General features: G+C 56.1%; 3 protein-coding genes across 8 annotated transcripts in view; 1 reads left to right on the top strand and 2 right to left on the bottom strand.

The window, feature by feature from the left end:
* Positions 1-3,333: 3,333 nt before the first annotated feature.
* Positions 3,334-5,327, top strand: Sox18 (SRY-box transcription factor 18). The gene is made up of 2 exons (XM_047540546.1): positions 3,334-3,816; positions 4,000-5,327. Exons 1-2 carry the CDS (start codon positions 3,468-3,470, stop codon positions 4,800-4,802), a joined length of 1,152 nt encoding a protein of 383 aa, XP_047396502.1. The 5' UTR covers positions 3,334-3,467; the 3' UTR covers positions 4,803-5,327.
* Positions 5,328-10,991: 5,664 nt separating this feature from the next.
* On the bottom strand, positions 10,992-14,858 carry C2H20orf204 (chromosome 2 C20orf204 homolog). 5 transcript variants are annotated; one of them, XM_047540032.1, is made up of 4 exons: positions 14,646-14,858; positions 11,855-11,995; positions 11,501-11,653; positions 10,992-11,356 (listed from the first exon to the last, which is right to left on the bottom strand). In XM_047540032.1, exons 1-4 carry the CDS (start codon positions 14,772-14,774, stop codon positions 11,219-11,221), a joined length of 561 nt encoding a protein of 186 aa, XP_047395988.1. In that variant the 5' UTR covers positions 14,775-14,858; the 3' UTR covers positions 10,992-11,218. The 5 variants fall into 5 exon arrangements, with proteins under 5 accessions (XP_047395988.1, XP_047395986.1, XP_047395985.1 ...); XM_047540030.1 differs by having other exon boundaries at positions 11,741-11,995; XM_047540029.1 differs by having other exon boundaries at positions 10,992-11,353; positions 11,501-11,995.
* A 130-nt stretch (positions 14,859-14,988) lies between these two features.
* Prpf6 (pre-mRNA processing factor 6) overlaps positions 14,989-27,094 on the bottom strand; it is a 47,148-nt gene continuing 35,042 nt past the window's right edge. Inside the window, exons 13-21 of one of the 2 annotated variants that reach the window (XM_047540027.1) lie at positions 26,664-26,785; positions 25,034-25,172; positions 23,714-23,833; positions 23,260-23,436; positions 22,670-22,803; positions 22,024-22,115; positions 18,646-18,760; positions 16,652-16,778; positions 14,989-15,834 (exon numbers count right to left, since the gene is read on the bottom strand). In XM_047540027.1, the coding sequence (XP_047395983.1) occupies positions 15,682-15,834; positions 16,652-16,778; positions 18,646-18,760; positions 22,024-22,115; positions 22,670-22,803; positions 23,260-23,436; positions 23,714-23,833; positions 25,034-25,172; positions 26,664-26,785 (1,179 nt within the window). In that variant the 3' untranslated portion in view covers positions 14,989-15,681. The remainder of the gene's footprint in view (positions 15,835-16,651; positions 16,779-18,645; positions 18,761-22,023; positions 22,116-22,669; positions 22,804-23,259; positions 23,437-23,713; positions 23,834-25,033; positions 25,173-26,663; positions 26,786-27,094) is intronic. The other variant, XR_007107086.1, reaches the window with a different exon arrangement.

Below are 27,094 nucleotides of genomic sequence, written 5' to 3' on the forward strand. Positions count from 1 at the left end.
CCCCAGCAGAGAGATGACCCCAGTCTCACATTCCCCTGCTGCACCCTCTTGAGGCCAGACCTGGGGCCTAGAAAGGTAGGAGGTAGGTAGGGTCTGAACTGGCATCTGGCTCCAAAGCCAAGGTGTCAGTCAGAGAACCACAGCACCCTGCACCGCGCCCCGTCCAACAGGGATCCACCCCATCCTTGGGAGTAGAGCTCTAATTGGTCCCAGCCTCACTGCTCCTGTAGCAGCCAGGGCCCGGCTGGTGGGAGCCTGGGAGGTCTGTGCCCAGGCAGTGCCTGGGAGGTCCCCCACCCCCAGCCCAGAGTTGAGCTGATCCCCCACCCAGAGCCACCCAGGGGACTACCCAGCATCCTCTACAGGCTTCCCAGCAGCCAGGGGTCCAGTTTGGACTGAGGGAGAGAAGTAGGTAAAGGGCAGGGAGGACAGTGTCCACTTGACATCCACCTTGGCCCCCACACTTGCAGAAGAAGGTTGCCCCTCCTTCCCCTTTCTGGGGGCTGGGGCTACAACCCACAAGGGTGGGCAGCAGCAAACCTGGCCAGGCCAGGCTGAGGTGGATTCTGAAGATAAACGCACCCTCATTTGGACAGAACTAGGGCTGCAGGTCAGTGGCCAGAGAAGCTTTAGGGACCCCTCCCTAGGGCATTGAGGGTCATACTTCCCTCAGCAGGACCCCTGGTCCTCAATCCACAAGTCTTCATCTTCTTATGGGAGAGTCCAGTTTGTCTGGCTCCCAAGGCCCTGGGTAGCCTCCAGCACTAGGGGCTACCTCACCCCACACCCAGGCGGACAGGCACCATGCAGACCACACACAGACAGCAGTCTCTCCACCAGACGCCCCTCCCCCAGCACAGCTGGCCACACCTACACCAGCCCTCATACAGCCCTGGGGAGTCCCTCCAACCCTGAGGTTCCAGGGTCAGGGCCACCCTGCTGCCAGCAGTGCCCTCCCCCATTGTTGTCCCATCTGGACAGTGGGTAAGACTGCCATTCTCACCCTGTCAGGCTGCACGTTGAGAGCAGCCTGACTCTGCAAAGGGAAGGTAGCATCCCACAAGGCTTCCCCAGCCCAGCTCACAGGACGTGATGGCCAGACACCTGAGTCTCACAGCTCAGCCAAAGAGGGTCACTGGCTGGCGCCAGGGGAGGTGACTACTGGAGGGACATGTGCAGGGCGGGGGGCGGGGGATGAGGTAATACCGGACGCAGCCGGCCACTGTGTTGGGAGCACTCTGATGACTCTGGGTCCTTGGGGGCTGCTGAGTACCTGGCAGAGTCCCAAAGGAACTCTAAATCCACCCCAGTGTTAGGGGGTCTGCTACAAAGGACTCTGGAGGCCCACTTCAGGACCCCAGTGACCATCACTGCAGACCAGTCACTGTCCCTGCTGATCCAGGCCTGGTGACCCCAGGCATCAACTCTGGGGTACAGAGAGTCTCTGCCAAGCACTGCCCAGTGGGCAGCTCTGACTCTTTGGACATTGGAGTCCTGGAAAAGCTGCCTATCCTCCACTATGCCCCCTACTATCTGACCAGTCCACCTACCCACGCTAGATATGGCCAAGGGAACTGACACCACAACAGAGCCCTGGGAGCGGGTCCATCTCCAGGCCCACCACCATTGCCTGCCTCCTGAGAAACTCCAGAAGAAACTCCTGTGCCGGAGGTGCAAGGACCAGTGATGGACTGGGGAGATCTGGAAGCAGCCTGGGAGACCCAGTCTTTTACTGTCAAGACCCTATGTGACAGTATGTGATGCAGGAATGCAGGGATGCTGGCTATGGGACAGCACTCAGGCTGGAAGACCCTAGGGGGGTTCTGGCCTCTTCCTAGGGCAGGCATGTCCTGGGGTCAGGTAAGGAACAGCCACTGGGGGTCCACAGAGGACCCACCCCGTTCCTAAGGAGACACCGCATGTGGTCCAGAGACCCACCAGAGACCACACGTGCCTTGAGTGCCTGACACCTGTGGCCTCAAATCATGGTGCTCAGGGGGAAGGTGCCCTGGCCTGATAAAGGGAAGTGCAGAACACCCAGGCTGTGGGTGGATGTTGGGATGGGGATCTGACCCCAGGCGGGCTGTCCACAACGGTTCACGAGTCCCAACAGAACCACACTTGGAGCCAGCTGTAGTGGCCACACCCATAATCCCAGAGGCTGCAGGAGACTGAGGCAGGAGATCTCAAGTTCAAAGCCAGCTTCAGTAACTTGTTGAGGACCTAAGCAACTTATCAAGACCCCGTCTCTATATAAAATATTTTAAAGGGTTGGGGATGTGGCTCAGTGGTTAAGTGCCCCTGGGTTCAATCCCTGGTATTAAAAAAAAAAAAAAAAAAAAAATCACCCCCATTAAAAAAAAAAAAAAAAAAAAAAAAAGGAAAGAAAGAAAGAAAAGAACTATGTGGAGGTTCTCAAGAGGCAGGGGGAAGCTCCCAGGATGAAAGCCAGCAGCTTGTGGAGCCCAACCCCTTCCTGATGTGCAGCAGTGGGCACAGGGAAAATTACAGAATGTGGAGGTTCTTCTGGAACAGGCCCCCATAGGCTTGTGGGTCCAAGGGAGGAGCCATCAGGGAAGGCCCAGTGTTCTGTGCCTCCTGGCCCCACCTGTCTCCCTTCTCTGGCTGTCCTGCTGGCCTCTGCAGGGCTCGGAAGCCAGAGACCATGAGTTTCAGCTCCACCAGTCAGGCATTGGGGTGTATGAATGTAGCCAGGGTCCCTCTGCACACCCAGACTCCCTTCTTCTTGGGGTCCCATAGTTGGTTTGGGAGTGAATGAAGGAAAAACAGGCCCACCTTTTCCTCTAATCCCAGGGACAGGCTTGAGGGGAGGAGTTGAAAGTATCCAGTGCTGAATTCCAAGTACATACACTGGAGGGTTGGGGGAACAGGAACACCCCAAAACACAGGCGCTTTTCCCACGATGACTGACGAGGGAAGGCGGCCTCCCAAGAACTTTGTGCTAAAATAAATCTGCCTCTGTCCAACGTAACCTCATGGCACTGCCCACTCCCCCAGTTACTGCCCCCGGGATCTTACTCCGTGGGTGGGGCGGAAGCTGGGCTCCAAAGCCTGACAACCTCATGAGGACCCCCTCCTTCCAAGACCCAGCCCAAACCTGCGGCCCTCTCCCACTCGGGGGTCTCTCCTTCAGAGACAGTGCGGGGGGGGGGGGTGCTTTGCGCCGGGGAGGCCTCGGCGGGATCCGGCAGGGCCCAAGAAGAAAGAGAGCCACCGGGGAGGGGGCGGCCCCGGCCCCGGCCCGGCCCGCCCCGCCCCAGCCCGCCGGCCCCGCCGCCGATTGGCCCCGCGCCGCTATATCTCGGCGCCAGCCCCGCACAAGGCCACCGACAGCCCTCCCGTCGCCCGCCCTCTGCAGGTCTGCCCTCGGCGTCCTGCCCCACAGTGCCCACCACCCGTCCTCTGCGCACCCGCGCCGCGTTCTGCCCAGGCCGCGCCCAGCTGGAATGCAGAGATCGCCGCCCGGCTACGGCGCACAGGACGACCCGCCCGCCCGCCGCGACTGTGCATGGGCCCCGGGCCCCGGGGCCGCCGCTGAGCCGCGCGGCCTCTCCGCCGCGCCCGCCGCGCCCGCCGCGCCAGCTTCACCACCTAGTCCGCCGCGCAGTCCGCCGCGCAGCCCCGAGTCGGGGCGCTATGGTCTCAGCCCGGCGGGCCGCGAGGAACGCCAGACGGCCGACGAGTCGCGCATCCGGCGACCCATGAACGCCTTCATGGTGTGGGCGAAGGACGAGCGCAAGCGGCTGGCTCAGCAGAACCCGGACCTGCACAACGCGGTGCTCAGCAAGATGCTGGGTAAGCGGCGGGGAAGGGAAGGGGAGAGAGTACGGGGACTGGGGGCTTGGGCTGGGGGGCTGGAGATTCGGGACCCGGCAGAGGGGGCAGAGGCAAACCCTCGCAGCGCGCCCAGGTGGCACGCAGGGTCCGGTGGGCCGTGCACCCGACGGCAGTCCACTCACTTGTGCGCGCGGCCCGCAGGCAAAGCGTGGAAGGAGCTGAACGCGTCAGAGAAGCGGCCCTTCGTGGAGGAGGCCGAAAGGCTGCGCGTGCAGCACCTGCGTGACCACCCCAACTACAAATACCGACCCCGACGGAAAAAGCAGGCGCGCAAGGCCCGGAGGCTGGAACCCGGCCTCTTGCTCCCAGGCTTGGGGCCGCCGCCGCCGCCGCCGCCGCCTCCCGAGCCCTTCCCGGTGGCGCCTGGCTCGGCGCGCGTCTTCCGGGAGCTGCCCTCGCTGGGCGCCGAGTTCGACGGCCTGGGGCTGCCCACACCCGAGCGCTCACCTCTGGACGGCCTGGAGCCCGGCGAGGCCGCCTTCTTCCCGCCGCCTGCGGCGCCCGAGGACTGCACGCTGCGGGCCTTCCGTGCACCCTATGCCCCGGAGTTGGCCCGGGACCCCAGCGGCTGCTACGGGGCGCCCCTGGCTGAGGCGCTTAGGACCGCGCCACCCGCCACGCCCCTCGCTGGTCTCTACTACAGCGCCCTGGGCGCGCCGGGCCAGTACCCCAGCCCGTTGTCGCCGCCGCCGGAGGTACCGCCGTTGGAGGGCGCTGAGCCTCTGGGGCCCGCCGCTGACCTCTGGGCAGACGTGGACCTCACCGAGTTCGACCAGTACCTCAACTGCAGCCGGACTCGGCCCGACGCCACTGCGCTCCCTTACCATGTGGCTCTGGCCAAATTGGGTCCACGCACCATGACCTGCCCAGAGGAGAGCAGCCTGATCTCAGCGCTGTCAGACGCCAGCAGCGCTGTGTACTACAGCGCCTGTATCTCCGGCTAGGCCTCTGCGCTTGTCCTCGAGCTCTTCCTCCTGCAGCCTCTGCGACCCTGTGGCCGGCTGCCGCTGCCCTCTCCCTCTCGCAGATGTATATTTCAACTATGCAACAGCTTCAGGACGTCGCAGTATGCGTCCTGTCTCCCTGCCACCGCCCTGGCTCTGGGGGCTCTGAGGGCGGCTCCCGCGAGTTGGGACTGTTTCAGGAGCCCAGGGCCTCGGACTCGCTGGCTGACCATGCCCCGGTTCAGCTTTTCAAAGCACCTAGTTCTTTTCCTGCAGTGTATTTTCTAGAACCAGATTTTTTTTTTTTTTACTTTGCCTTTTTTATATACATAATACAATATATTTAATTTTTAATTAAACGTTTAAACTTTTCTTCCAAGAGGTTTCAGTGATCACCAGCGTTTATGTAGCAAGGGCTTTTAAAATACAACGAATAACAATGTTGGTTTGCTGTAAAAGAGGGGCAGGATCTGGGTCCCCCCTGGCCTGGGGGCCACAAATAAAGCGTGGGGCCTTCCCTCTGCATACCTGTGTCTTGGTTGTTGGGGCAGGAAGAGAATCATCCACAAAGGTCCTAAACTGCCTTCTCCCTAATCTCCCCAGGGAGCTGACCCACCTGAGCCCCACAGCTCCCTCCATCCTTCCAGGGCATTCCCAGACTGTGGCACCCACCCAGCTGGCTCTCTCTGCCCATCACCCACAGTAACTCAAAGGAGTGAGTCAGGCAAGCCAGCAATCCCCCAGGCCCTTACCTCATCATACTCATCTGCTCCTTAAAACCTTCAAGCCCAGGGGCTGGCTGCGAGGACATCGTCCCTCACCCAGGGACACCGACACAGCATCCCAGGGCCCCTGCAGGAGTTTCCACTCACCACGACGTCCCAAAGAAAGGCAACACTATGCTACTCCCACTCTGCTCCCCACAGCGAGCTATCTAGCCTCTGCTCACACGGTGTCAATGACCAGTCAAGTGAGCCCCAGACATCAAGCCTCAAGCCCCCCAAACTGTGGAGCCCCAATCACACTAGCCCTGGGCCCCTCCCAGGAGGTCTGGACCCCTTTTCCATACCACCTCCTTGGACCTCCCTAGTCCTTTTCAAAGCCCCTCACTGAATGAGGTCTCCTTTAGGGACGGTGATAACATTCCCCCCTCCCCCCATGGGGATCCTGATTACTCACACCCCCAGGATCTCATAGTTCTCCTCAGCCTGGAGGAGGAGCCTGTCCTATCCCAGTACCCCACGGCATACAGGGGTTGTGCAGATGGACTTTAAGAGTCATCCACAGCTTAGTGTCCAATGTGGGGTGTGAGCACAGCCTGAGAGTGCGAGAGACTCTCAATATGGTCCATATCCCCCATCGGCTGGAGAGCACAGAGAACTCAGAAGCAGGACAGAGACACATAGAGGGGACAGAAACAAATGAACTGGGGAGGGCAGGAGCCTCCAGCTTTTCCTCTGTCTGAACCCACTGAGCAGCACCCAAGTGCCTCCCTGTTTGGGCTGGGGCATCTTCCCACAGGTAGCCACTCCCAGCCATACCTGCAAACACAAAGAAGTGATGAACAGACAAGATGGAGTAGGCCAGAGCGACATTCATTCCCCAGAGGGTCCACCCTCTAGGTCAATGGGTGGGAAGCTTGAAAAGTACACTAGAAAACCCAACCACTGAACTTACATTCTACAAAACCTACACAAACGTTTTGTGTTTTGTGATACTAGGGATTGAACCCACCCCCTTTTTATTTAAGACAGGGTTTCTGAAGCTGATCTCAAAGTTGCAGCCTTCCAAGTCACTGGGATTATAGGCGTGCACCACTGAGCCCAGCCTATGTGAAGATTAAAGTGGTTTTGACATACTCATTCACAGAGTTGTGAACCATTATGGCTATCTCAGTTCAGAGCTTTTTCATCCCCATGGACCCATCCCCCATAAGAAACCCATTACTCTCCATTTTTCCCCCATGCCCTGCCCCTAAGATTTTAAACTGCTTTCCTTCTTTATGAATTTGCCCCTTCTGGACATTTCACATACTCTACTCCCCTTATCCACCTATTCACTCTCTGAGGTTTCTGTGACTCAAGATGAGCACAGTAGGAGGTATTTTCTTTTTCTTTTTTGAGGTGCTGGGGATTGAACCGAAGACCTTGTGTTTGAGAGACAAGCACCCTAGCAACTGAGCTATCTCCCTAGCCCAGTACAAGGTATTTTGAGAGATATTCACATATTTTTTTTACAGCAGTGTTGTAGTTGTTCCAGATTATCAGTTGTCAGTCTCGATGTGCCTAATTTATGACTTAAACCTTATCATAGGACCCTGTCTAGAGAAAGGGTGTACACAGGACCCAGTACCGTGCGAAGCCTCAGGCTGGCCCTGGGGTCTTGGGAGTGTGCCATGGGGCTGTATGCGGGATCAAGGTGTGGGTCACCGTGCTGTAGCACGCCTGGGAACGTCATTCCTTCTGGGGGCTAATACTCTGCGTGGTGGTGTGCACATGCTGCCTTTATCTACTCACCCGCGGACGGACATTGATACCCTTCTACCCTCTGGCTGTTGTAACCCAGTTGTGAACCACATCAACTGGCACCCAGTCCGAGGAGGAGGGCCCAGGACGGGAGTCTGGGAGGGGTTCTAGACCCAGCACGTGCGCGGGGTAGGCAAGAGGGCACCGCGCAGCCCCTCAGCGCGGCCCTCCCGGGTGCCCCTTCCCTGGTGCCCCGCCCCTCGGCGCACCCCTTCTCCCTCCAGCCCTCCGCCCGCGTGAGAAAACAGGAAGCGTTGCGCGCAGCGGCGCTGGGAGCAAGTGCAGGAAGCCGTGCTTATCTCGGGCCGCAGCCCCGACCCCTGGCCTCACGCCGGGCAGGGGGCGCCTGGGGCGGCCCAAGGACTGGGCTGTTCGCTTGGCAGGGAGCCTTGGCGGCCTCTCTCCACAGCCACAACTGGGCCAAGCGGGGGCCAGGGAGCGAAAAGGTGGAGACTGATGCCACTGAGCCCCCCAGGGCACTTCGGACTGAAGTCCCTCCGCAGGCACAGTCCAGTCAACTCGGTCGGCAGATGACCCAGGAGTCTCCTCTGACCCCATGGCGTCCCACCGCCAGCCCCTGAGGGCCTGACCAGTCAATTCCCCCAAGCAGGGACTGGCTTCCCACAGCAGGTGCGACCTCCCTGCTGGTTCTTCCGGTTTTAAAGGAGGGAATAGTTGTTTCTGTGTTTACGAAGTTGAGTCTTTTCCTGGGGAGAGGGCAGGATGGGGGCCTTCCCTGGACCTCCCCCAGGGTCCTGAAGGCCACTGGCAAGGACAATGGGCCCCAGCACCTGGCATTGGTCCCCAGTGAGTATGTGCTTCCTGATGGGGGGGCGGTTGTTTGTTTCTAAGTCCACCACAGCTGGAGCAGGCAGCCTCCTTGCACACCTGCAGGTCTTAAGACCCCACACTCACACTCACACGCAAGGGCCAAGTGCCCACGAAGCCAGGCATCCTCCAGGTCTGGGAGCAGGTGTTTCCTCCCTGGTCTCCCTGCCTGGGTTGCTGCCCTGAGCCCATCCAGCACCCACACTAGGCATGCAGCTGAACTCACTTGCCCGCACTCTGCTGGGCTGTGGCTCCATGCACAGGGGCCACAGAGAAGACATCCCCCATCTTTCCCACCCGTCCGTCCCTTGTTCAGTTCAGCAACAATCCTGGGCTGGGTGATGGATAGTGAGATGGGGGGAAGGTGCTGCCCCAGCCCCCAAGAGGCTGCAGCTCTCACCCCAGTGGAGGTAGAGGTGGGAGGTGGGGCTGGGTGGGGAACACACAAGTGGCAAAGTCAGGATTAACTTTTAGTTTTGCAAATCCAGAGACTGGCTTGCCTCTTGCCCTAGTTCCAGATGTTCTTTCAAAGGCTCCCAGTCTGGGAGGCCATGGAACCCAGGCTCCCTTCAAAGCCTGCCAGGCCCCCTCTTCCCAGTGCTGCACATGGGGGGCCTGGCTCCTGGGTTGCAGGAAATTGCACAACGCTGGCCAATGCCCTGCAGGCCCCATCTGCCACCCTGGCACAGCCCCCTCCTTCTGAGCCATAGCCCCTACATCCCTGGAAACAGCTGAGCCTTGAGAAGGCGCGCACGGGGTAGAACAAGACCGGATGCAGGCTCCCCCCCCACACGTAGCTGAGCCCCTGCGTCTCTGGGTCGGTTCTAGTTCGTTCCAGTCAGCAAACGTCTGTGGAGCAGCTCCTGTGCTGGTCTGTGCCAGGTGAACGTGAGGACAACTTGTCCTCTCAGAGCTTCAAAAGGCCACAGGAGAGCTGCCACTGGGGTCCCCATGGTGAGCCTTAAGAGCTCAGCCTCTCAGGGTCTGAGCAGACACCCAGCTTCTCCTCTGGTCTCCATGTCTTGGCAGCTCTGAGCCTCTCAGTGGGGCTGTGCACCTGGCCTAGTTCCGAAAGAGAAAGACACTACTGTGAGTTGAACCCCACCCTCCGGGGCTGACGCTGGCAGTTCCCCTACAGAGGAACTACAGGACTGGGGCGTACAGGCTTCTCTTCATTGGCCCAAGGACTCAGGCATCAACCTGTGTCCCTAAAACTCTGAGGTTTCTGCCTGTCCTCCAGCCCCCAGGACACTGTGGTTTGTTTGATCTTTCCTCAGTGACAAGAGTGGGAGCTGCCCTGTTGCCCACTCATCTCCCCAGCCAGATTGCTCTGAAGAGGGGGCACCATGGGCAGGCAGAAGCAACAGCGGGACACTCAGGAAGTGACTCCCAGCTGTCTATCACAGGACTGCTCTTGCTTTCCCCAGGGGTGGGGAAAACCGGTCCAAGAGAACCTTGGTTAAGCCTGTCCATCCTGTCCCTGCACCCAGCCCAGACCTGTCTCCAAGCGCCTACTGACCTCTTCCAAACCACCATTTGACTGCCCTGGTCATGTTCTGCTGCCCTACACCTTATGTTCCAACAAACTGGAACTTTTTCTCCCTACCTGGACACCTGGCTACACCTGAGCATGTAGAACAGAGGCCATCAAAGTGAGCCATACTCAGCCTAGGTCCATGCTCCTGAACTCCCTCCACTATCCCCACTACTGTTCCCCAATTCAAGAGAAGGCTCTCGTCCATGTCCTGGGATCTCAGGGTCTCCCCTTACCCTTCATGTCTGGCACCCATCTACACACAGGCCTGGGTTTTTGTAGGCTCCTATCTAAGGGGCTTCTGTGGGAGCCCCAGGTAGGTTCCAGCACTTGAGCCATGCCTGGCACCCCTGCTCCATCAAAACCTGTAGCACTTGACCACACCACCCTCCATGAAGCACATGAAGCAGAAAAAAGGTCTGGACTGTTCTGTACTTGTGTTCAAAGGTGGCCTGGAAGACTGTTCTAGGTCTGAATCTGAAGTCTATCCCCACGCTGAGGTCCAGGAAGGCCCGCCCCCTCATCCCCAGCGCTTTGGTCAGGTGGACCCAGCTCTTACAGTTCCTGTGTGATTTGGGCAAGCCTTAGCTTCCCCACCGTGAAGCAGGGACAACAGCTCCCACTGGACAGATCCAATGCGTGTGGGAGGGAGCCAGGGTGGGGATCGGATTTGTGGCCGATTGCCTAACCAAGGCCATTTCAAGTCTCCTGATGTCCCTCGGGCACCGGGCAAAAGGCCTGCCTCCTCTCCTCCTGTTCCAGAGCAAAGGCAGGTGCGCAGCCCATGGGCGTTACCTCTCTCTCCCACGGGCTAGGTGCGGTACTAGGGGCCAGCCAGGCGGGTCCCGCAGACAGGGCTGGGGCAGTCTCTGGAGGCCTCCACCGTGACCACCCCCCTGAGGCCGCAGGAAATGGCCTGGCCGATCTCGCGGCCAGGGCGGCAGGGCCGGTTTCCCCTCAGGCCCGTTTCCTTTATCCGGTTGTTTTGCTCCGAATTCACCAAGCTTAGCCTTCCCCTCCCCTCCATTTCCACCTCCCCACTCAGGTCCAGAATGGAGCAGGGCGGATGCGTGACGTTTTAGAGCCCCCCAACCGGCCGCAGGTGCCCCACCCCACCGCTGCGCTCACAAGGAGCCGCGTCCAGTGCCCGACGCGCGCCCCCTGCTGCCCGCAGGCTCTTCCCGCTGCCAGACGTGGCGGGAAGCTCAGGTCCCGTGGCCCTGCCACCGAGGCGCAGACCCCGGGCGGCCCAGGGTCCACAGCCTGACCCGCGAAAAGAAGAATCCGACCCGCAGCACCAGCTCCATTTATTGAGGCCTCGCTTGGCGCGTGGGGGGCGGGCCACCTCCGGGACCCGCCACGGCTGGGCGGGGCTCACTTCTTCAAGCCCCGGGCTCTCGGGGAGCGCGGGCTGGTTGAGCGAGGGGAAGAAGTTGCCATCGGGACCTCTGTTCCTAGGTTCCGCCGCGGACCCCCGTTTTTGCTTGCGCTGCGCTGGGGGCAGGGGGCAGGGCGCGGGGCGGGCCGCACTAGGATTCCCCGGTGGCCGTGGCGCGAAGCGCGAAGAGTTTCTCCCAGCAGGTGGCGACGGTGTCCAGGACACGCAGCAGGAGCCGCCTCCGACCCCCGCGGCGCGGGACAGGTCGCGTCCTGGGCCGCCGGCTCTGCTGTCGGACACCCATGGTCAGTGAATGCGCCCCGACCGCACGCCCGCCCAGTGGGCGGTAAGCAAGCCTCCAGCCGGTAGGGCCATGGCCGCGGACTGCACCGAAGCTCTGCGAGAGGGAGAGGCATGCACTAGGGACACACACCTGGCGCGGCTTCCAGCAGTGGCGCCGCATCACCGCCTCGGTGCGTAGGGCCACTGTCCATGCAGCTTTCTCCAGGTTACCACGGCGGCCTCCAGTCACTGCCCCGCGCAGTGTCTGGCCCAGGGACTCGATGAACAGGAGGATACCGTGCTCCTGGGAAGGAAGGAAAGCTGGGGCGGGGGAGTCCTGAGGGAGGGTGTAGGTGGGGTAGGGAGGGTAGATGGGTGCACCTATTCCTACCTTCTGGGCACCGCAGGAGACACCAGGCCATCCCCGCCCTCCGCCCGTTCCCGTCAGGTTTTTCTTAAGGAGATGATGGTACCCGGAGCCCGGCTCCGGCCCCACCGGTCTCACCGCGGCCTGCAGGTCCTGGAAGATGACTGCGCGGTAGTGGCGGAGCACCTCCGGGACGCTGCAGGCACTGAGCCGAGCCCAGCCAGGGACCAACCACGGCAGTGCCAGCAGGAGGGCGCAGAGCGTGGGCTTGGAAGGCACCTGGAGGGGACACCAGGTTCGGGCTGGGCACGTGGGCCCGTGGAGTGCCTTCCAGCACAGGGCGAGGGACTTTGGGCCACAATATAAAGTGCACCCGCTCCCAATCTCTGAGCAGGTATAAAATGGAGATGGTGCTGTCCAACAAAACCTCTAGACACAGGTCTGAGGATAAAGTGCAGTCTCAAGGAAGGAGAAACTAGACAGGCCTGCAAACCATGCAGACATCTAGGGATGTTGTGTGTTGGGGGAACACCTTTCACTGAGCCCTGAAGGACAGAGAGGACAAGGAGCTGTTCCAAAACGGGGCCAGGTGCTGTGATTACCTGGGAAAGAAACAATGGAGCCCCTGCAAAGCTGGAGGATAGAGTCTAGGGGCTCTGTGCAGCAGGAATGACTACTTTGGGGTCCAGCACTCGGTTACCCCAGTATAGCCTCACCCTGGCCAGGGTCAACAACCAGCCACAGTCCTCCACCTGGATCAGGCTTTCCTCTCACCAAATCCCCCACCTCATCCCCTCTGGATACCCACAGAACTGGGATCACATACCTGAGGCTCTGCCATCCCACAGGAGTGGGGGTAGAACCACTCTGCCCTGTGTGATGTGGCAGCGCCCACCCCCCACCGATGGCTCTGCTTCAACCAGCTCACAGAGCCAAGAGAACTGGGGTACACACACACACACGCCCCAACTCAACCCAAACAGAGGCAAGCTCAGAGCTCCAAGCCACACCTCACTGCAAAGGGAAAGACGGGGGAAACCCCAAAGGTGATGGGGATGAAGGGGGCCATCACATCACACTGCAAGCAGTCAGCCAGCAGGCCCCTTCCTACCCAAAACAGGGGTGGGAACTGGCTCTCAAAGGAAACCCATGCATCAAGAAGACAACTGATGGTCCCCAGGCCCCCAGGCTGGAGTCATACAGCTGACTCAGGCTGGAAAATTAATCATGTGAACCCAGCCGGACCACAGGACTCGACTCTGCTTCCCAGCCCCAGCAGGGGAGTTTGACTGCACATACCCAAACCCTGTGTGCATGTGTGTGTTGGGGGGGTCCCATCCAGGGCACCAAGCAGCAACCAGAAGAGCAGACAGCTCACTGCACCCCTTCCTAAAGCACACTACACACCATGGTCAACTGTCTGTGGCCGCAAGCCTTCTGTGGACTGCAGGCACATTGAGGCACATCCAACTCAGGAGAGGCCAGCAGAAGGTACTGCAAGGACAGGCTGGCTACCCAGAGAGTCCCAGGCTCAGCCCAGCATGGGAGAAAAGGGTTGTGGAAGGCTGTGGTGCATGCACTCAAAGCTGGTCCCAGTGCTGGGAGCTGCTGGGAACCACCAGTGGCTTCTTCCCTGGCCTGTACACAATCCAGCCCCCTGGCCTACTGTAGCAACCCCCCAGGCCCAGCTGCTCACCATCGGTCAATCAGGGTCTTGCCCTCCCTCACTCCCTCCAGCCGACCACGCACATGGTCCTGGGTCTGTGGTGGTGAGTGCAGCTGGCACTTGGCAGGTCCAACACCAGCCTACGGAACTCCCTGGACAGAACTGCCTTGCTGCAGGGCAGGCGGAGAGGCTTTTGAAGTTGGCTCCTCCAGCAGAGGGAGGGAGGGGACAGGCGCAGAGGGAAAGAGAGGCCCACAACCAGCCTGCCCCTGCCCCTCCCTCTCCCAGACTCCATCCTACTACTTCAGTTAGTCTGGACCTGGAGCCCATAACGACCTGTCCTGCAGGCCCAGGGTTGTTCTGGGGCTGAGGGTCTTGCACTGACCCACAAGGAATTGTTAAGCCCTAGGCAGACCTTGCTCTTCCTCAAGGAGTGAGAGTGCTCAGTGGGCAGAAGGTAGTGCAGGGCCCAGCTGTGGGCAAGGGGAGCCAGGAAAAGCTGACTGGGGCCTGCCTCAGTGGTCAGCATGTGCTGCCTCTCCCAGGAACCTGCTGACAGAACCTGGTGGGCAGGACTTCACTCCCTGGTCCACGACCACAAGCCCCTATATGAACTCTCAGGAAGTCCTGCCCCAGCAGGTTGAGAGCCAGGACTTCCCACACTCCCACACTGCCGGTCCAGTCTCATTCTTCCTGGCCTGAAGGGGTCTTTATGGGTCGGGGTTGCTGCTCTGCCCTGGAACAGAAGCAGCCTCTGGAACATGGTTTGGGCTAAAACCATTTCAGTTTGGGCTAAAAGCCTCTCAGGGATGGAAGTTGGTGATGCACACGAGAAAGCCACCACCTTGCAGATGAGAGGATGTACCCGTGGACGTGTGGGTATTCTAGAACCCATGTGAAGTCTCACACCAATCAGCCTTCCCAGGAGGAGCCAAGGGGACAGGCCACTAAGAGCAAAGGTCACCCTGCCCCTTCCCATAAGGCTGCCTCCAAGGTTCCCAGGAAAACATGAAGCCCTGTGGCCACCCCTCAAGACAGGGCAGCAAAGACTGATCACAACTTCACAGGCCACAGGTGAGCCAGCACGTCCATGTGGCTGCCTGGCATCAAACAACCAGCACCTCTAGTTCCACCCTGAAGACTGGTCCCCTGTCCTCGAGTTGGGCCCATGGCTTCCACCAGCAGGGCCTCATCTACCCTAGATGCCCACAGTTGAATTGGACACTCCTGTGGCCAGCACTCCTCAGGGCTGCCAGTTCTCACCTGGAAGGAGGGGAGAGAGGCACCCCAAACCAGCAGGGTCCTGTGTGCAGGAGGGCTGAGCTGTGCATGAGTGACTACTACTGCAGGCCTTGCCACAGGTATGAGACACAGGGGACCCCCGGGGCTCATCTCTTAAGACTGTGGAGGACAGCTGTTCTGCAGGAAGCAGGGGTCAGAGGCTGTCCCTCACCATCCCTCACAGCCACTCATCTTCTTGTTGGCCAGTGTGGGAGATTGTCCACTGCCCTTTAGACCAGCCATGACCTTGAGCCAGTCACCTGACATGGCCTGCTACACACCACTCTTGAGAGCTATTTCCCAACTGAATGCACACACACACAGATTCAAGGCCCAAGAACTCCTTTATCCCCACAGAGCAGAAAGGCTAAAAGAAGTCACATCTCAGCAATACAAAATTCCATCTAGTGATGAGGGCAGTCACAGTGCTTCAGGATAAAACTGCTGACTATGAACTAGCAAAAGCAGATTCACCTGCAAAAGCAATATAAACTCCTACAGGGGACATCTCCTGGCCAGCATGGAGAGGCCTGGGCACAGCCAGGTTCTGCTGGGTGCACTCAGGACTTCAAGAGGCTCCAGCTGTCCCTAGACTATGGCTGGGAAAATCCCTAACTCTGTGGGTGTGATCATGGGGGCTCCTGTAAGTGCTTCCTCCTACTCATGGCCCAGTCCCTATGTGGCCTCCAACCTGTGCTACGGACTGATGATCAGGTGTCTCCACTTCTTCCAGACCCTGGACTCTACCATCTTCTCCACAAAACCTCAGCAAGCCCTGGTATCCCACCAAGCTTCCTCTGTAGGACACAGGTGTCTGCAAGAGGCCTTGCCCCAAGCAGAGGCACCGGGACCACCCTGTGCATGTGTAGGAGGCTGATGGGGCTGCAAAAGCACAAGACAGCAGGCCCACCCTGACCCATGACATGAAGACCTTTAATGAATGATGGACAGATGGTCAACCTGCCCATGTACATCCATGAGCCACCCTTGGTCCCATCCCGTGTCCCAGACTGGGTCATCAGAAGGTGTTCTTGATGCGGGCAGCCACCAGCACTAGGATCTCCCCGATCTTCCTCTGCCAGTTGGTGATGTCCTTGGACACGGCGCACCACAGCTCCCCGTGCCGGGGCTCTGCATTTTCGCAGCGCTTCCTCACCTCCTCCTGCTGCTCCTGGAGGAGGGACCACAGGGCTTCAGGCAGGGCTCCTCCTGCCCCACAACTGCCCCCCCTTGCAGACCTGGCCCCAGCTTGTGGATTAGGAGGGCTCAGCTGGGCTCCTCAAGACAGCCTTTCCCCCCAGAAACCCAGACCCAGTCAACGAGGTTGCGTCCCGAGCTGAGCCAGGCTCCTTGTCCACTATCTGAATAAGGCACTCACTAGATTCAAAGTAGTCTGCCTGCTACTTCTGAGGAGGACCCCAGGACATCCTGGTGACCCCTATCCCACAGACACGGCTTTGATAAGGCTTGGCTGAGGAGAGGCTGCTGCCTAGGCTCCCCTGGAATACCACCCATGGATTAGGCCCAAGAGGACAAAAACCAACTCGTTTCATCTCCAAGGTGACTCCAAGTCCCACCAGTCACCAAACAACTCAAAATATGGTAACAGGGCCAGGCTTGGTAGCACAGGCCTGTAATCTTCAGTAGGAGGCTGGGGTGGGAGGACCAAGATCCAGGTCAGCCTCAGCAACTTACCTCAAAATTAAAAAATAAAAAGGAATGGGGAATGTAGCTCAGTGGTAAAGTGCTCTTGGGTTTAATCCCTAGTACCAAAACAAAACAAAACGAATAACAGACCACTTAAAAACTGAACTAAGCAAATAAATTTCAGGCTATAATGAGAAAACAGCTGTGGCTCAGTCAATCACTGTGCCCCAACCCTGTTCTCCAGACCCCAGGACTGAGGGGTGCTGGCAGAGCTCCCTACAGTACCAGAAGGTTGGGGACACACAGGAAGCATGTGTGCTGGTCAGCTGGTGTGGCCTCACCTCGGTGCCATGCTGTAGTTCGAACTTGTAGAAAAAGGCCCAGGCGTCCCCCAGGTCGGAGTCGATCTTCACCGTGCGGTGGAACCACTCCCGGGCCTTGGTGATCTTCCGCTCACTCCAGAAGAGCCTGTGGCAGGAGGGCAGCAGGACTCAGAGGGAGCGTGCATCCCAGCGTGGGGAGGGCTGGCAGTGTGACCCCTGGCTCTCCTGCCAGTCTGCACCCACACTGGCACCTGCCGTGGGAAGGCCTGGACTGCCCCGGCCACCTCGCCTGTCCTGAAGCATCTGACCACACTGATACTTGAAGAGAAAGGAATGCTCAGATGCACAGCAAGACCCCAACTCTTGAAACTTCCTTTCCTCCAGGTCAAACAAAGACAAAGCAAAACCTGGCAAAGCGTCAGTTAGGCCCAAACTGCAGTCTCAGCCAGGTGTCTGCTGCTCGTCCAGCTCCAGGCAGGCAACTAAGCAAATACTATGAAGTGGGCTTCCAGTCAGCACTAGGGACACTGCCTGCTGGGGCTGCAGGCCCCAGGCCCAGGACTGTAGCACATGCCTGCTGTGCCTGCCACGCACGCAGACACTGAGAGTCAGTCGAACAGGGTCCACATGTGTGGATTCTCAGAAGCCTAATCAGGGTCTTCAGGAGCACCCTTCCTCTTCCCACTGGTATGGGACATGCTAGACGCTGGGCACTCTGGCAGGCCTGGGACTTGGGGCTTCGCCCACCTACCCCTGGCTCAGCACCCCTCAACACAGGCACTAAGGAGCTGCCAGCACAGCAGCCTCCACTCCACTGCTGTCTGGGCAGGTCTCAGGTACCATTCAGAGTAACTTCATGCTGATAACCTGATTGTTTTTTAAGCCGTGTGGCACTCTTAATTGCTTGGTGTTAGATAAACTTGTGATAAAGAGTGCAAACTCAGATATCAGAACAGCAAAGAGTGACTTATTTACTTTAGCAAAGCCTTTATAAGGTTTTATGGCTGCCCTATCTGAGGGCCACACATAAGTCACTCTGGGAGGAGGAAGCCCAGGCAGGTACCAGCCAGGCTTTGAGAAGCCTCCGTCTCGGCAGGGGTCCAGGTGCTGGAGAGAGGCACAGACAAAGGGCCGCCATACCAGACCCTGGAGCCCTGGTGCCACCTGGAGCAGAGTCAAGGCCAGCCCCGGGAAGGCTCTGCCTCTGAGCATCACTCCAGGGTTGGAGAACACGGAGCATGTCCCTGGGGCAGCTGCCATCCTCCCTAAAGACCTTCTTCAGTTCCATGTGTACAGACACCTGCTGGCCCTTCTGCCACACCCAGCCCAATCCCTCTTTCTAGAAGAAAGCAGAGAGCCTGTGGGGTTAGGATGGCCCTCAAGGCACAGCATATCCTGGCCACAGCCTTATGCCATTGTCCTGAGGTCCTTTAGGGTCCAGTCGCCTCCCAGGCAACCTCTGACCTAGCACTATGTATTGGTTTCAACCACGTGCTGAGGTGTCTCTCTGACTTCTTCCTCCCCTGGGGGCCATGTGTTCCGAGAGGTTGTCTCTAGTCGGTCACCTCCACACTCCCAGGCATGCAGACTAGACTGGAGTTGTTCCCAGGACCACAGAGATTACTTACTCTAACATAAGGAAAACAAATTTCTTGGCTGAAGCCCCTTAAGCCAAAGGGTGGACCAACACTAGCAAATCTGTCTCTGCTGAGTAATTCAGGCCACAAGTGCAGCCCACAAGAAGCCTGGGATCTCAGGAGGGCCAAAGCACCTAGGAGGCCCCAGGAGAGGGACTGACCTGGACAGACGCCCAGGTGACATGGACAGTGCATGCTGTGGGGCTCTGCTGGAAGACATGCTACCCCAGAAGGTGGAAGCAGAAGCTCCTGTGGCTGAGGACCAGGGTGGCCCAGCCTGCTCCCTGCATATCTGGCATAGCCAGGGAGGGGCAGACGTGCTGCCAAGGCCCCACTGGCACCTGAGGCCAGAAACCCGAGAGGACACCCACTCACTTGGCCACAGCCAGCAGCACATGGGGGTCATGCTCACACTTCTTCAGGGCGTCCACACTCTTGGTCTTCCTCTGGGGCCTCGCCTCCAAGAAGACGGCTTCAGACCACAGAATCCCTGAAGTCAAGAGAGATCCGCCTCAGTCTTTCCTCTGGTTACAGAAGCACATCCACCCCACACAGGCCACCTGAGGGCCCTGAGGACCAGTCACAAAGGTTGAGTTTCCATCTGCCATGGCCCCCCTGGACAGCAGCAGCCTGGATCACACACGCCCTGGGGAAATGGCCTAACATCAATCACTGCCAAGCCTCCAGTTCTGCTGATTCTGCAACTGCACACCTAAGGATTTATTGTAAGATGATCAGAAATACCAGTAGAGATTCACAGAGGAAAACGGGGTCAGGATGGGCACAATGACACAACCTGCAACACCAGTCACATGGGAGCCAAGGCCACCCTGGGCAACTCAGCAAGACCCTGTCTCAAAATGAAAAGGGCTTGGGCTGAGGAAATAGTTCAGTTGGTACAGTGCTTGCTTGTCAAGCACAAAGCCCTGGGTTCAATCCCTAGCACCGTGAAAACAAAAAAACAAAACAAAATAAAAAACCGAAAAGGGCTGGGATGGAGTCCAGTGGTAGAGCACTCCTGGGTTCAGTCCCCAGCACCACAAGGGGGAAACAAAACAGAATAAAACAAACCAGCACAACAAAACTGGAGATTACCTAAGCATCCAAACAGTGGCCAAGAACTAGGGTATGCTACTAAAATTTACATTCTTGAAGATCCATCAAGAACCAAAAATTCTCACAAAATTTTCAGCTTTATAAAGATAAAACAGGCCAGGTGCAGTGGCACATGCCTGTAATCCCAGCTACTCAGGAGGCTGAGGCAGGAAGATCACAAATTCCAGGCCAGCCTCAGCAACTTAGTGAGACCCTGTCTCAAAGTAAAAAAGTAGCTGGGGTGTAGCTCAGTGGTAGAGCACTTGCCCAGCATATGCTAGGCCCTGGGTCTGATTCCAGCACCACCAAAAATAATAAAAAAGTAAAATACTGAATACCCAATATGACTTTAGTTCTACAACATAATAGAGGTTGTAATCCCACGAACAAGTAAGAGTATGGATTCCTGATTAGACTAGTGGACCTGGAGGTGATTTCTATTTTCTCCTTTTAGCTTCAAATTTCTTTCTTTCTTTTTGGTACTGGGGTTTGAACCCCGGGGTACTTTACCACTGAATCACACCCCCAGCCTTTTTTATTTTTTATTTTCAAACAGGGTCTTGCAAAGTCCTTAGGCCCTCGCTAAGTTGCCCAAGCTGGCCTAGGCTGCTGGGACTGACAGGCTATCACGCCCAGCTCCAAAATTCTTCATGCCGACTGTGCATTCCTTACACACCTGGAGTAAAATAGTAAGTTAGATCGTTTTTGCTTGAACCCAGGGGTGCTCTACCACTGAGTAACATCCCCAGCCCTTTTTATGTTTTTTATTTTGAGACTCAAACTTGTGATCCTCCTGTCTTAGCTCCTGAGTCTCTGGGATCACAGGCATGCACCACTGCACCCGACAATAAAAGTTGAATCTTTTTTCTTTTCTTTTCTTTTCTTTTTTTTTTTTTAATTTAATGCTCAAGAATTGGCAGCACCGGCTCTTTATTTATTTATTTTATGTGGTGCTGAGGATTGAACCCAGTGCCTCACATGTGCTAGGCAAGTGCTCTACCACTGAGCCACAAGCCCAGCCCCAATAAAAATTAAATCTTAACTTCAACTATACTACAAAGCAACAGTAACAAAAACGGCATGGTATTGGCACCAAAATAGACAGGAAGATCAATGGTACAGAATAGAGGACATGGACACAAACCCAAATAAATACAATTTTCTCATACTAGACAAAGGTGCCAAAAATATGTAATGGAGAAAAGATAGCCTCTTCAACAAATGGTGCTGGGAAAACTGGAAATCCATATGCAACAGAATGAAACTAAACCCCTATCTCTCACCCTGCACAAAACTCAACTCACAATGGTTCAAGGACCTTGAAATCAGACCAGAGACCCTGCATCTTATAGAAGAAAAAGTAGGTCCAAATCTTCAACTTGTTGGCTTAGGATCAGAATTCCTTAACAGAACTCCCATAGCACAAGAAATAAAAGCAAGAATCAACAACTGGGATAGATTCAAACCAAATAGCTTTCTCTCAGCAAAGGAAACTATCAGCAATGCAAAGAGAGAGCCTACAGAGTGGGAGAATATCTTTGCCACTCATACTTCAGATAGAGCACTAATTTCCAGAATATATAAAGAACTCAAAAAACTCTACACCAAGAATACAAATAACCCAATCAACAAATGGGCTAAGGATATGAACACACTTCACAGAAGAAGATCTACAAGCAATCAACAAACATATGAAAAAATGTTCACCATCTTTAGTAATAAGAAAAATGCAAATCAAAACTACCCTAAGATTCCATCTCACCCCAATTAGAATGGCGATTATCAAGAACACAAGCAACAATATGTGTTGGAGCGGGTGTGGGGAAAAAGGTACACTCATACATTGCTGGTGGGGCTGCAAATTAGTGCAGCCACTCTGGAAAGCAGTGTGGAGATTCCTTAGAAAACTTGGAATGGACCCACCATTTGACCCAGCTATCCCACTCCTCGGCCTATACTCAAAGGACTTAAAATCAGCATACTACAGAGATACAGCCACATCAATGTTCATAGCTGCTCAATTCACAATAGCCAGACTGTGGAACCAACCTAGATGTCCTTCAATTGATGAATGGATAAAGAAACTGTGGTATATATATGCAAAGGAATATTACTCAGCTATAAAGAATAATAAAATTATGGCATTTGCAGGCAAATGGATGAAACTGGAGAATATCATGCTAAGTGAGATAAGCCAATCTAAAAAACCAAAGGACGAATGATCTTGTTGATAAGCAGATGATGACACATAATGGGGGGTGGGAGGAGGGCAAGAATGGAGGAAGGAGGGACTGTATAGAGGAAAAAGAGGGGTGGGAGGGATGGGGGGAAGGAAAAAATAACAGAATGAATCAAACACCATTACCCTATGTAAATGTATGATTACGCAAATGGTATGCTGTTACTCCACGTACAAACAGAAACAACATGTATCCCATTTGTTTACAATAAAAATAAATTAAAAAAAAAAAAAAAGAAAGAAATGTTAAAAGCTAAAAAAAAAAAAAAATTAAATCTTGAAAGAGAAATAAACATGAACTCAAACTCTCCCATGTTGAGACTGGGAATTCAGTCCAAATATCTCAGTGACCAAGTCCAGTGAAACTTGAACAAAATAAGTCACGCACAGGTCCTGACAGTCGGCCAGGAGTCCCTTACCAGAACTGGGGCACTCCTGCAGCGCCTTGGCCATGAGTGTGTTGGCAATGTTCTTCAGCCCTGCTCGGTACTCCAGTCGCACGGACTCCAACCTGAGGAGACAAGCCAGGGACATCCACAAGCCCATCTACCTGTGTACAAACCCCTGCTGGTCCCCTGGTAGTTCAATAACAGCAGCAGTTGGGACTTGTTATCTGCAGAGCAGAGCTCATCCATGAGAGGCAGTTGCCCCTGCCGAGCCCTTGACTCCCACAGATGGAAATGAAGTGAAGATGCCAGAACAGGACAGACTAGACTAGGGAGTGAGCACCCCTCCGGTGTCCTCCCAGGTTCCTTCACAGTGAGCAGAGCCCTGTAGCTTTACAGGCAGGACACCACTCCTCTCCTGGCAAATTCCTGCCTGTGGCCCCTCTTCCATGCAGTCTGCTTGCTCAGCTCCACCCTGCACCCCATCACTAACCCCTGGCTCCTTGAACACCCCCTTTCAGAGCACATTAAACAGCACTGAATCACCCACAGGCCTGTCCCCCTGTCTAGGCCCATGGTTCCTCATGGCAGCACCTGGGATCCCAGATGCCCCCCAGAAGCCAGAAGGCTGGTGAGGACAGTCCCCTAAAGGGCAAGTTGGTCAACAGCCAGCACTCACCATAGCCCAGGGTTCTTTGGGTTCTTCAGGCGAGACTTCTCCAAAATGGCCCGTGCTCGGGTCAGCTGCCCAATCTTTTCCTCCAGCCGCGAGAGCAAGAGCCATAGGGGTGTGGAGTGAGGGCACTTTTTCAGCTGTGGCCAACAAAGCAAGCAAAAGAGATGCTCAGGTGGTGTCCAGGAAGGACTGAGACACAGCAGAGGTGCGCTTCACCTGCAGGCACCTCTGCCGCGTCCAGAGACTGCTCCACAAGGGTTTACAGGCACATTGAGGTAGAAACACACGTGGGTGCGTGTGCGTGTACAGGTGTGTTCACAGCATGTGTTCTATGTCTGCAGTTGTGCTGTGCACACAGGCACACGTACTGTACGTTCTTTGTGCTACACTCCACATGTTGGGGTGTGCAGCTCTGCAGAGGAAAAGCACTGGGCTCACAGAGGGAGGACCAGGGCTTGGTCCTGAGTCCACAATTCCACCAGCTGAGGCCTGAGTGAGTCACTGACCACTAACCCTCCAACTCTCGTTGGAGGTGAGGGGCAACGGCCACAAGGCAGGCAAGTTGCAGCCCAGGTGTCCCAACAGAAGCTTACCCCCTGGTTGTAGGCCTCCCGAGCCTTCTCCATCAGCTCCCCCTGCTCCTCGATCTGCCCCTTCATCATCCACAGCTTGGGGAAGTCCTCGTAGTGCTTCAGGGCTTCCTCACATAGTTCCTGGGCAGCTGCGATGTTCCCCAGCACCCACTCCAGCTTCACGGACTTCATGAACACCTGTAAGCAGACACGTGCAAATCACAGCAGAGGCACTCCCGTGACACTCACTGTACACTGTGGCTCGTCTTCCCCTTATCTACCCTGCTGATCTGACGTGCCCTGTAAGCTGATTCACAGCAGAGCGGGTAAGTACAAAAGCAAAGCTACACAGGACTGGGCTGCAGCCTGGGTTCTCCTCCTCGCACTCCTCACTGATATGCAAGCCAGGCGCCAGGTTCACACATGCACATGCGGTACCCCAACAGCCCCACCCTACCCGACTACCACCACGCACACGGGCTGTGGGCGCGCTGCTCCGTGCCTTGGCCAGCAGCCTGCGGGCCCTCTCGTACTCATTGTTCTCAGACTCGAGCTTCACGGCTGCCAGCCAGATCTCCTCACTGTTGGGGTTGGCCTATGGCACAAGCATAGCATGTCAAGATGGGTTCAGAACCAGTGGCGGGGGAGAGGGGAGCACATATAATCAAAGGCAGGCCTTGCCCCTGGGGACAGGGCTAGGCCTTGCTCCGCAGCAAGAACAGTAGGTCCAAGCCCTTCCCAGGTTAGGCAAGGATAGAGCAGACTCCAGGCAAGAACCTGAACTTACCTGAAAACACACACTCCACTTCTATTCTGTGCAGAGGGGAGGTCCTGCAGCACTGGAGCAAAGCTAGAGGCTGCAGAGGCATCTCTAGGATCCACCCAAACCCTTCATGGCCTTCTCAAAGTCTTGAGTGGGTCACTCACGTCCTGTCTGTGTGGACTCACTACAGGTGACCTCACTCTTTCCTCCTCCCGTTGCCCCAATGTGTGGTGGGTTGCATCCAGAGGGCTCCCAAAGACTGAGACTGAGCTACACGCAATCCAGAGTCCAGCGGACATGCAAACAGTGCCTTCGATGTGTCCTTAGAGTGGTACCCAGACAAAGCCTAACCAGCACAGGAGTCAGCAGCCCCATAGGACAGGCAAGAAAAGCCACCTCAGGGATTCTGGCATGCCACAGCATGAGGTGATGGGCAGCAGTCACCAGGTGGTAGAGAGGACACTGCCTCTTTTGCATTCTCTCCAGGAGGCAGGTGGGACAATCGTTAGCCCAGTCAGGCCCTCTGGTGGAAGGACACTTTATGGTGGCAGCCTGGGCTGCAGGAATGGATGGCATTTTCATGGCACTCCATTGTTTACTAAGAAGTGTGTTATAAAACCATCTAATACCCTGTTGTCATTAGGATGTTACATGTGACAAAGGAAAAAAAAAAAAAACTTAAAAATCCCGTACACCTCATGGCAGCTGGACAGTCAGACCGGCAAGGGCAGCAGTTTCAACAGGGCTCCCTCAGACAGGCCTCGGGGCTCCAGAGAGACCATGTGTGATCCTGTGTTCTATGATCTGGAACATTCAGCCTGTGGTAACACTGAGCGGTGGGGACCAGGAGGGAAGTGTTCCCCAGTTGGGCTATTCTTCCTGCTCACAGTGCCCCTCAGGGCACTGGCCACTGCAGAGTTCAGTGCATCTAGATCATGGCGTGTCCATCCCAAGACACATGCATGGGAAGTTCTCAGGCACCAGCCAGCACAGAGGTTGGTTGGTCTGCCACACAGGTGACCCCTCACGCACCTGGAAGGCCAAGGCCAAGATGCTCCGCGCTGCAGGCACATCCCCTGCCAGCCACTTGGACTTGGCGCCCATAAGCCACAGCACCTCAGCCTTGGGGCAGTGGGCCACGGCTCTCTGCAGGAGCGCCTCCAGAGATTCCCTGGAAGACAGAGATCAGGGTCACCAGAGCCATAAACCAGAGCACACAGGCACTCAGACACAGCAGGGGCAGCAAAAAGACAGTTACTACTCCAAAGTCCGGCACTATAAATGATTTACCAGAGTTTATAATGGGGAGAGTGTGGGGAGATCTTTCCTCTCCATAAAGGTTCTAAATCCAACTACTGAAGAGGGTTCCACAAAGCGCGCATTGTTTAAAGGGCACAGCCTTTTACAATGTGTGGCCTGGAGGCAGTGATAACTCCCCATCAGGTGACAGGGAAGGTCTTTCACCTCAAACAGGAGGACACCCTGGATCCACTGATGAAGAGTCTACTCTATCTTCTGGCCTTATTGGAAAAAAGTGGCTTTTAGGTCATTCCTGAGCAAGAGCGCTGCCAGCACTGAGTGCCTCTCCTTGGTCCTCTGTCTCTGGATGATGTCACCTTCACCAGTGACCCCTGTGGGCTTCAGTGTGTTCAACAGCAAGTCACAGTAAACATGCAAAGCCACACTATGAGGCCTGAGGGCACGGCCATGTCTCACTAAGAGCCCTGGACCCCGAGCACCACTGCCTTCCCATACTTCTGAGTGGGCACCCTGGAGAAAGTCCCTGCGGGAGGCAGTTAGGCACTGAGGAGGTAGCTGTGCCTGCTCAGGCCGTGGTGCCAAGAAGTCTCAGACGACAACTGCCCTGGCCAGCTTAGACTATCCCAGGTGACCAACAGTGTGAGCCATAAAGATCTTTTCAGAATGTCCCATGTTCCTTAAGGGGTTAACTCTGAAACAAACCAGCTGGCAGTGCTGGGAGGGAGCTGGAGCTCCAGTAGCACACTGGAAAGGGGCCCTGAAGAGAAGACACTCAACAATGCCAGAACAGAAAAGAAACAGGGCTGAGCACTCTCAGCTGCAGCCACACTGAGCAGCCAAGCACAACCCACCCAGCATTGGGACAGAGACCCCAGGAGGGGATGGATGGAGGGTGCCTGGGGACCCAGCCTGATGCCCTGCAGCACTATCCATTCAAAAGAAAAAACTGCAATGCCTAATTTAATCAGCACTTCCAGGCAGTAAGGCAAATCCAAAAGGTTTTTTCAATTAAAGAGTACAATTAAAGAAAATTGTAAAGGACCTCCTCTGCGTACAAGCCAGCACAGCTTAAGTGAAAACAGCCTGCATGGACTAGACTCTTCTTCACCACTGCTGCACCAACTGTGTAGCTTCAGCTTCCAGCTAGCACCCGGCAGGATAGGTCTCCTCCAAGCCCTTAAGTATGATCCTACTGCAGATGGGACTGTAAAGATCAGTCCATTACAAAGTCCCAAGGACCATGAAGCAAGCTCCTGCCCTCATCATGCACACCATCCCTGTCAGGGTCCCCCCACCACAGAAGTCTGGGTCCCAAAGGGAGGCACTCGTGGGTCTCCAGTGCCATGCAGAGAAGAGACAAAGGTTCAGTCAGTGCAAGGGGCAGGTGGATCCCACCTCGTACCTGGTACCATGGTTTTTCTCAAAGTATGCAGCTCGCAGCCATACACTCTTCTTGCTGGGGAACACTTGCAGGGCATAGGCGTAGATGGCCCGTGCACACTCCAGGGCATTGTGGGCTACACACTAGAGCAGAGAGACAGATGTGAGGTTTCCGATGCCCTGCCCAACCTCCCATGATTCTCAGTGACGGTATCTGCTAGGAAGTCCACAGCAGTCCATCTAGTCAGAACTGCAATCTAGAAGAGGTACACCGGGGATGGACACAAGCACTGAAGCCAGTCAGGGACTGCCTGCAAGGGCATCAGTCACCACCTGCGGCACACGCACACGCCAAAACCACACATCATGAGTATTACTTGTCTAAGATTAGGTACATATATTTTCGTTATAAAACTGACACTGGAAATCTGAATATGATGATGAGAGGGAAGA

This window comes from Sciurus carolinensis, chromosome 2 (assembly GCF_902686445.1).
Source record: "Sciurus carolinensis chromosome 2, mSciCar1.2, whole genome shotgun sequence".
In the NCBI taxonomy this organism is placed as follows: domain Eukaryota; kingdom Metazoa; phylum Chordata; class Mammalia; order Rodentia; family Sciuridae; genus Sciurus; species Sciurus carolinensis.

Excerpts from the sequence above, each read along its gene's own strand:
- C2H20orf204 (XM_047540028.1), bottom strand. The coding sequence starts at position 14,774 with ATGAGCCCCGGGGGTCCCCTGTGTCTCATACCTGTGGCAAGGCCTGCA. Across the intron at positions 11,996-14,645 it reads CCTCTCTCCCCTCCTTCCAG|GTGCCTTCCAAGCCCACGCT; the intron begins GTGAGAACTGGC and ends TGTCCCCTCCAG. Across the intron at positions 11,357-11,500 it reads ACTGCTGGAAGCCGCGCCAG|CAGAGCCGGCGGCCCAGGAC; the intron begins GTGTGTGTCCCT and ends GGTGTCCGACAG.
- Sox18 (XM_047540546.1), top strand. The coding sequence starts at position 3,468 with ATGCAGAGATCGCCGCCCGGCTACGGCGCACAGGACGACCCGCCCGCC. Across the intron at positions 3,817-3,999 it reads GGTGCTCAGCAAGATGCTGG|GCAAAGCGTGGAAGGAGCTG; the intron begins GTAAGCGGCGGG and ends CGCGGCCCGCAG.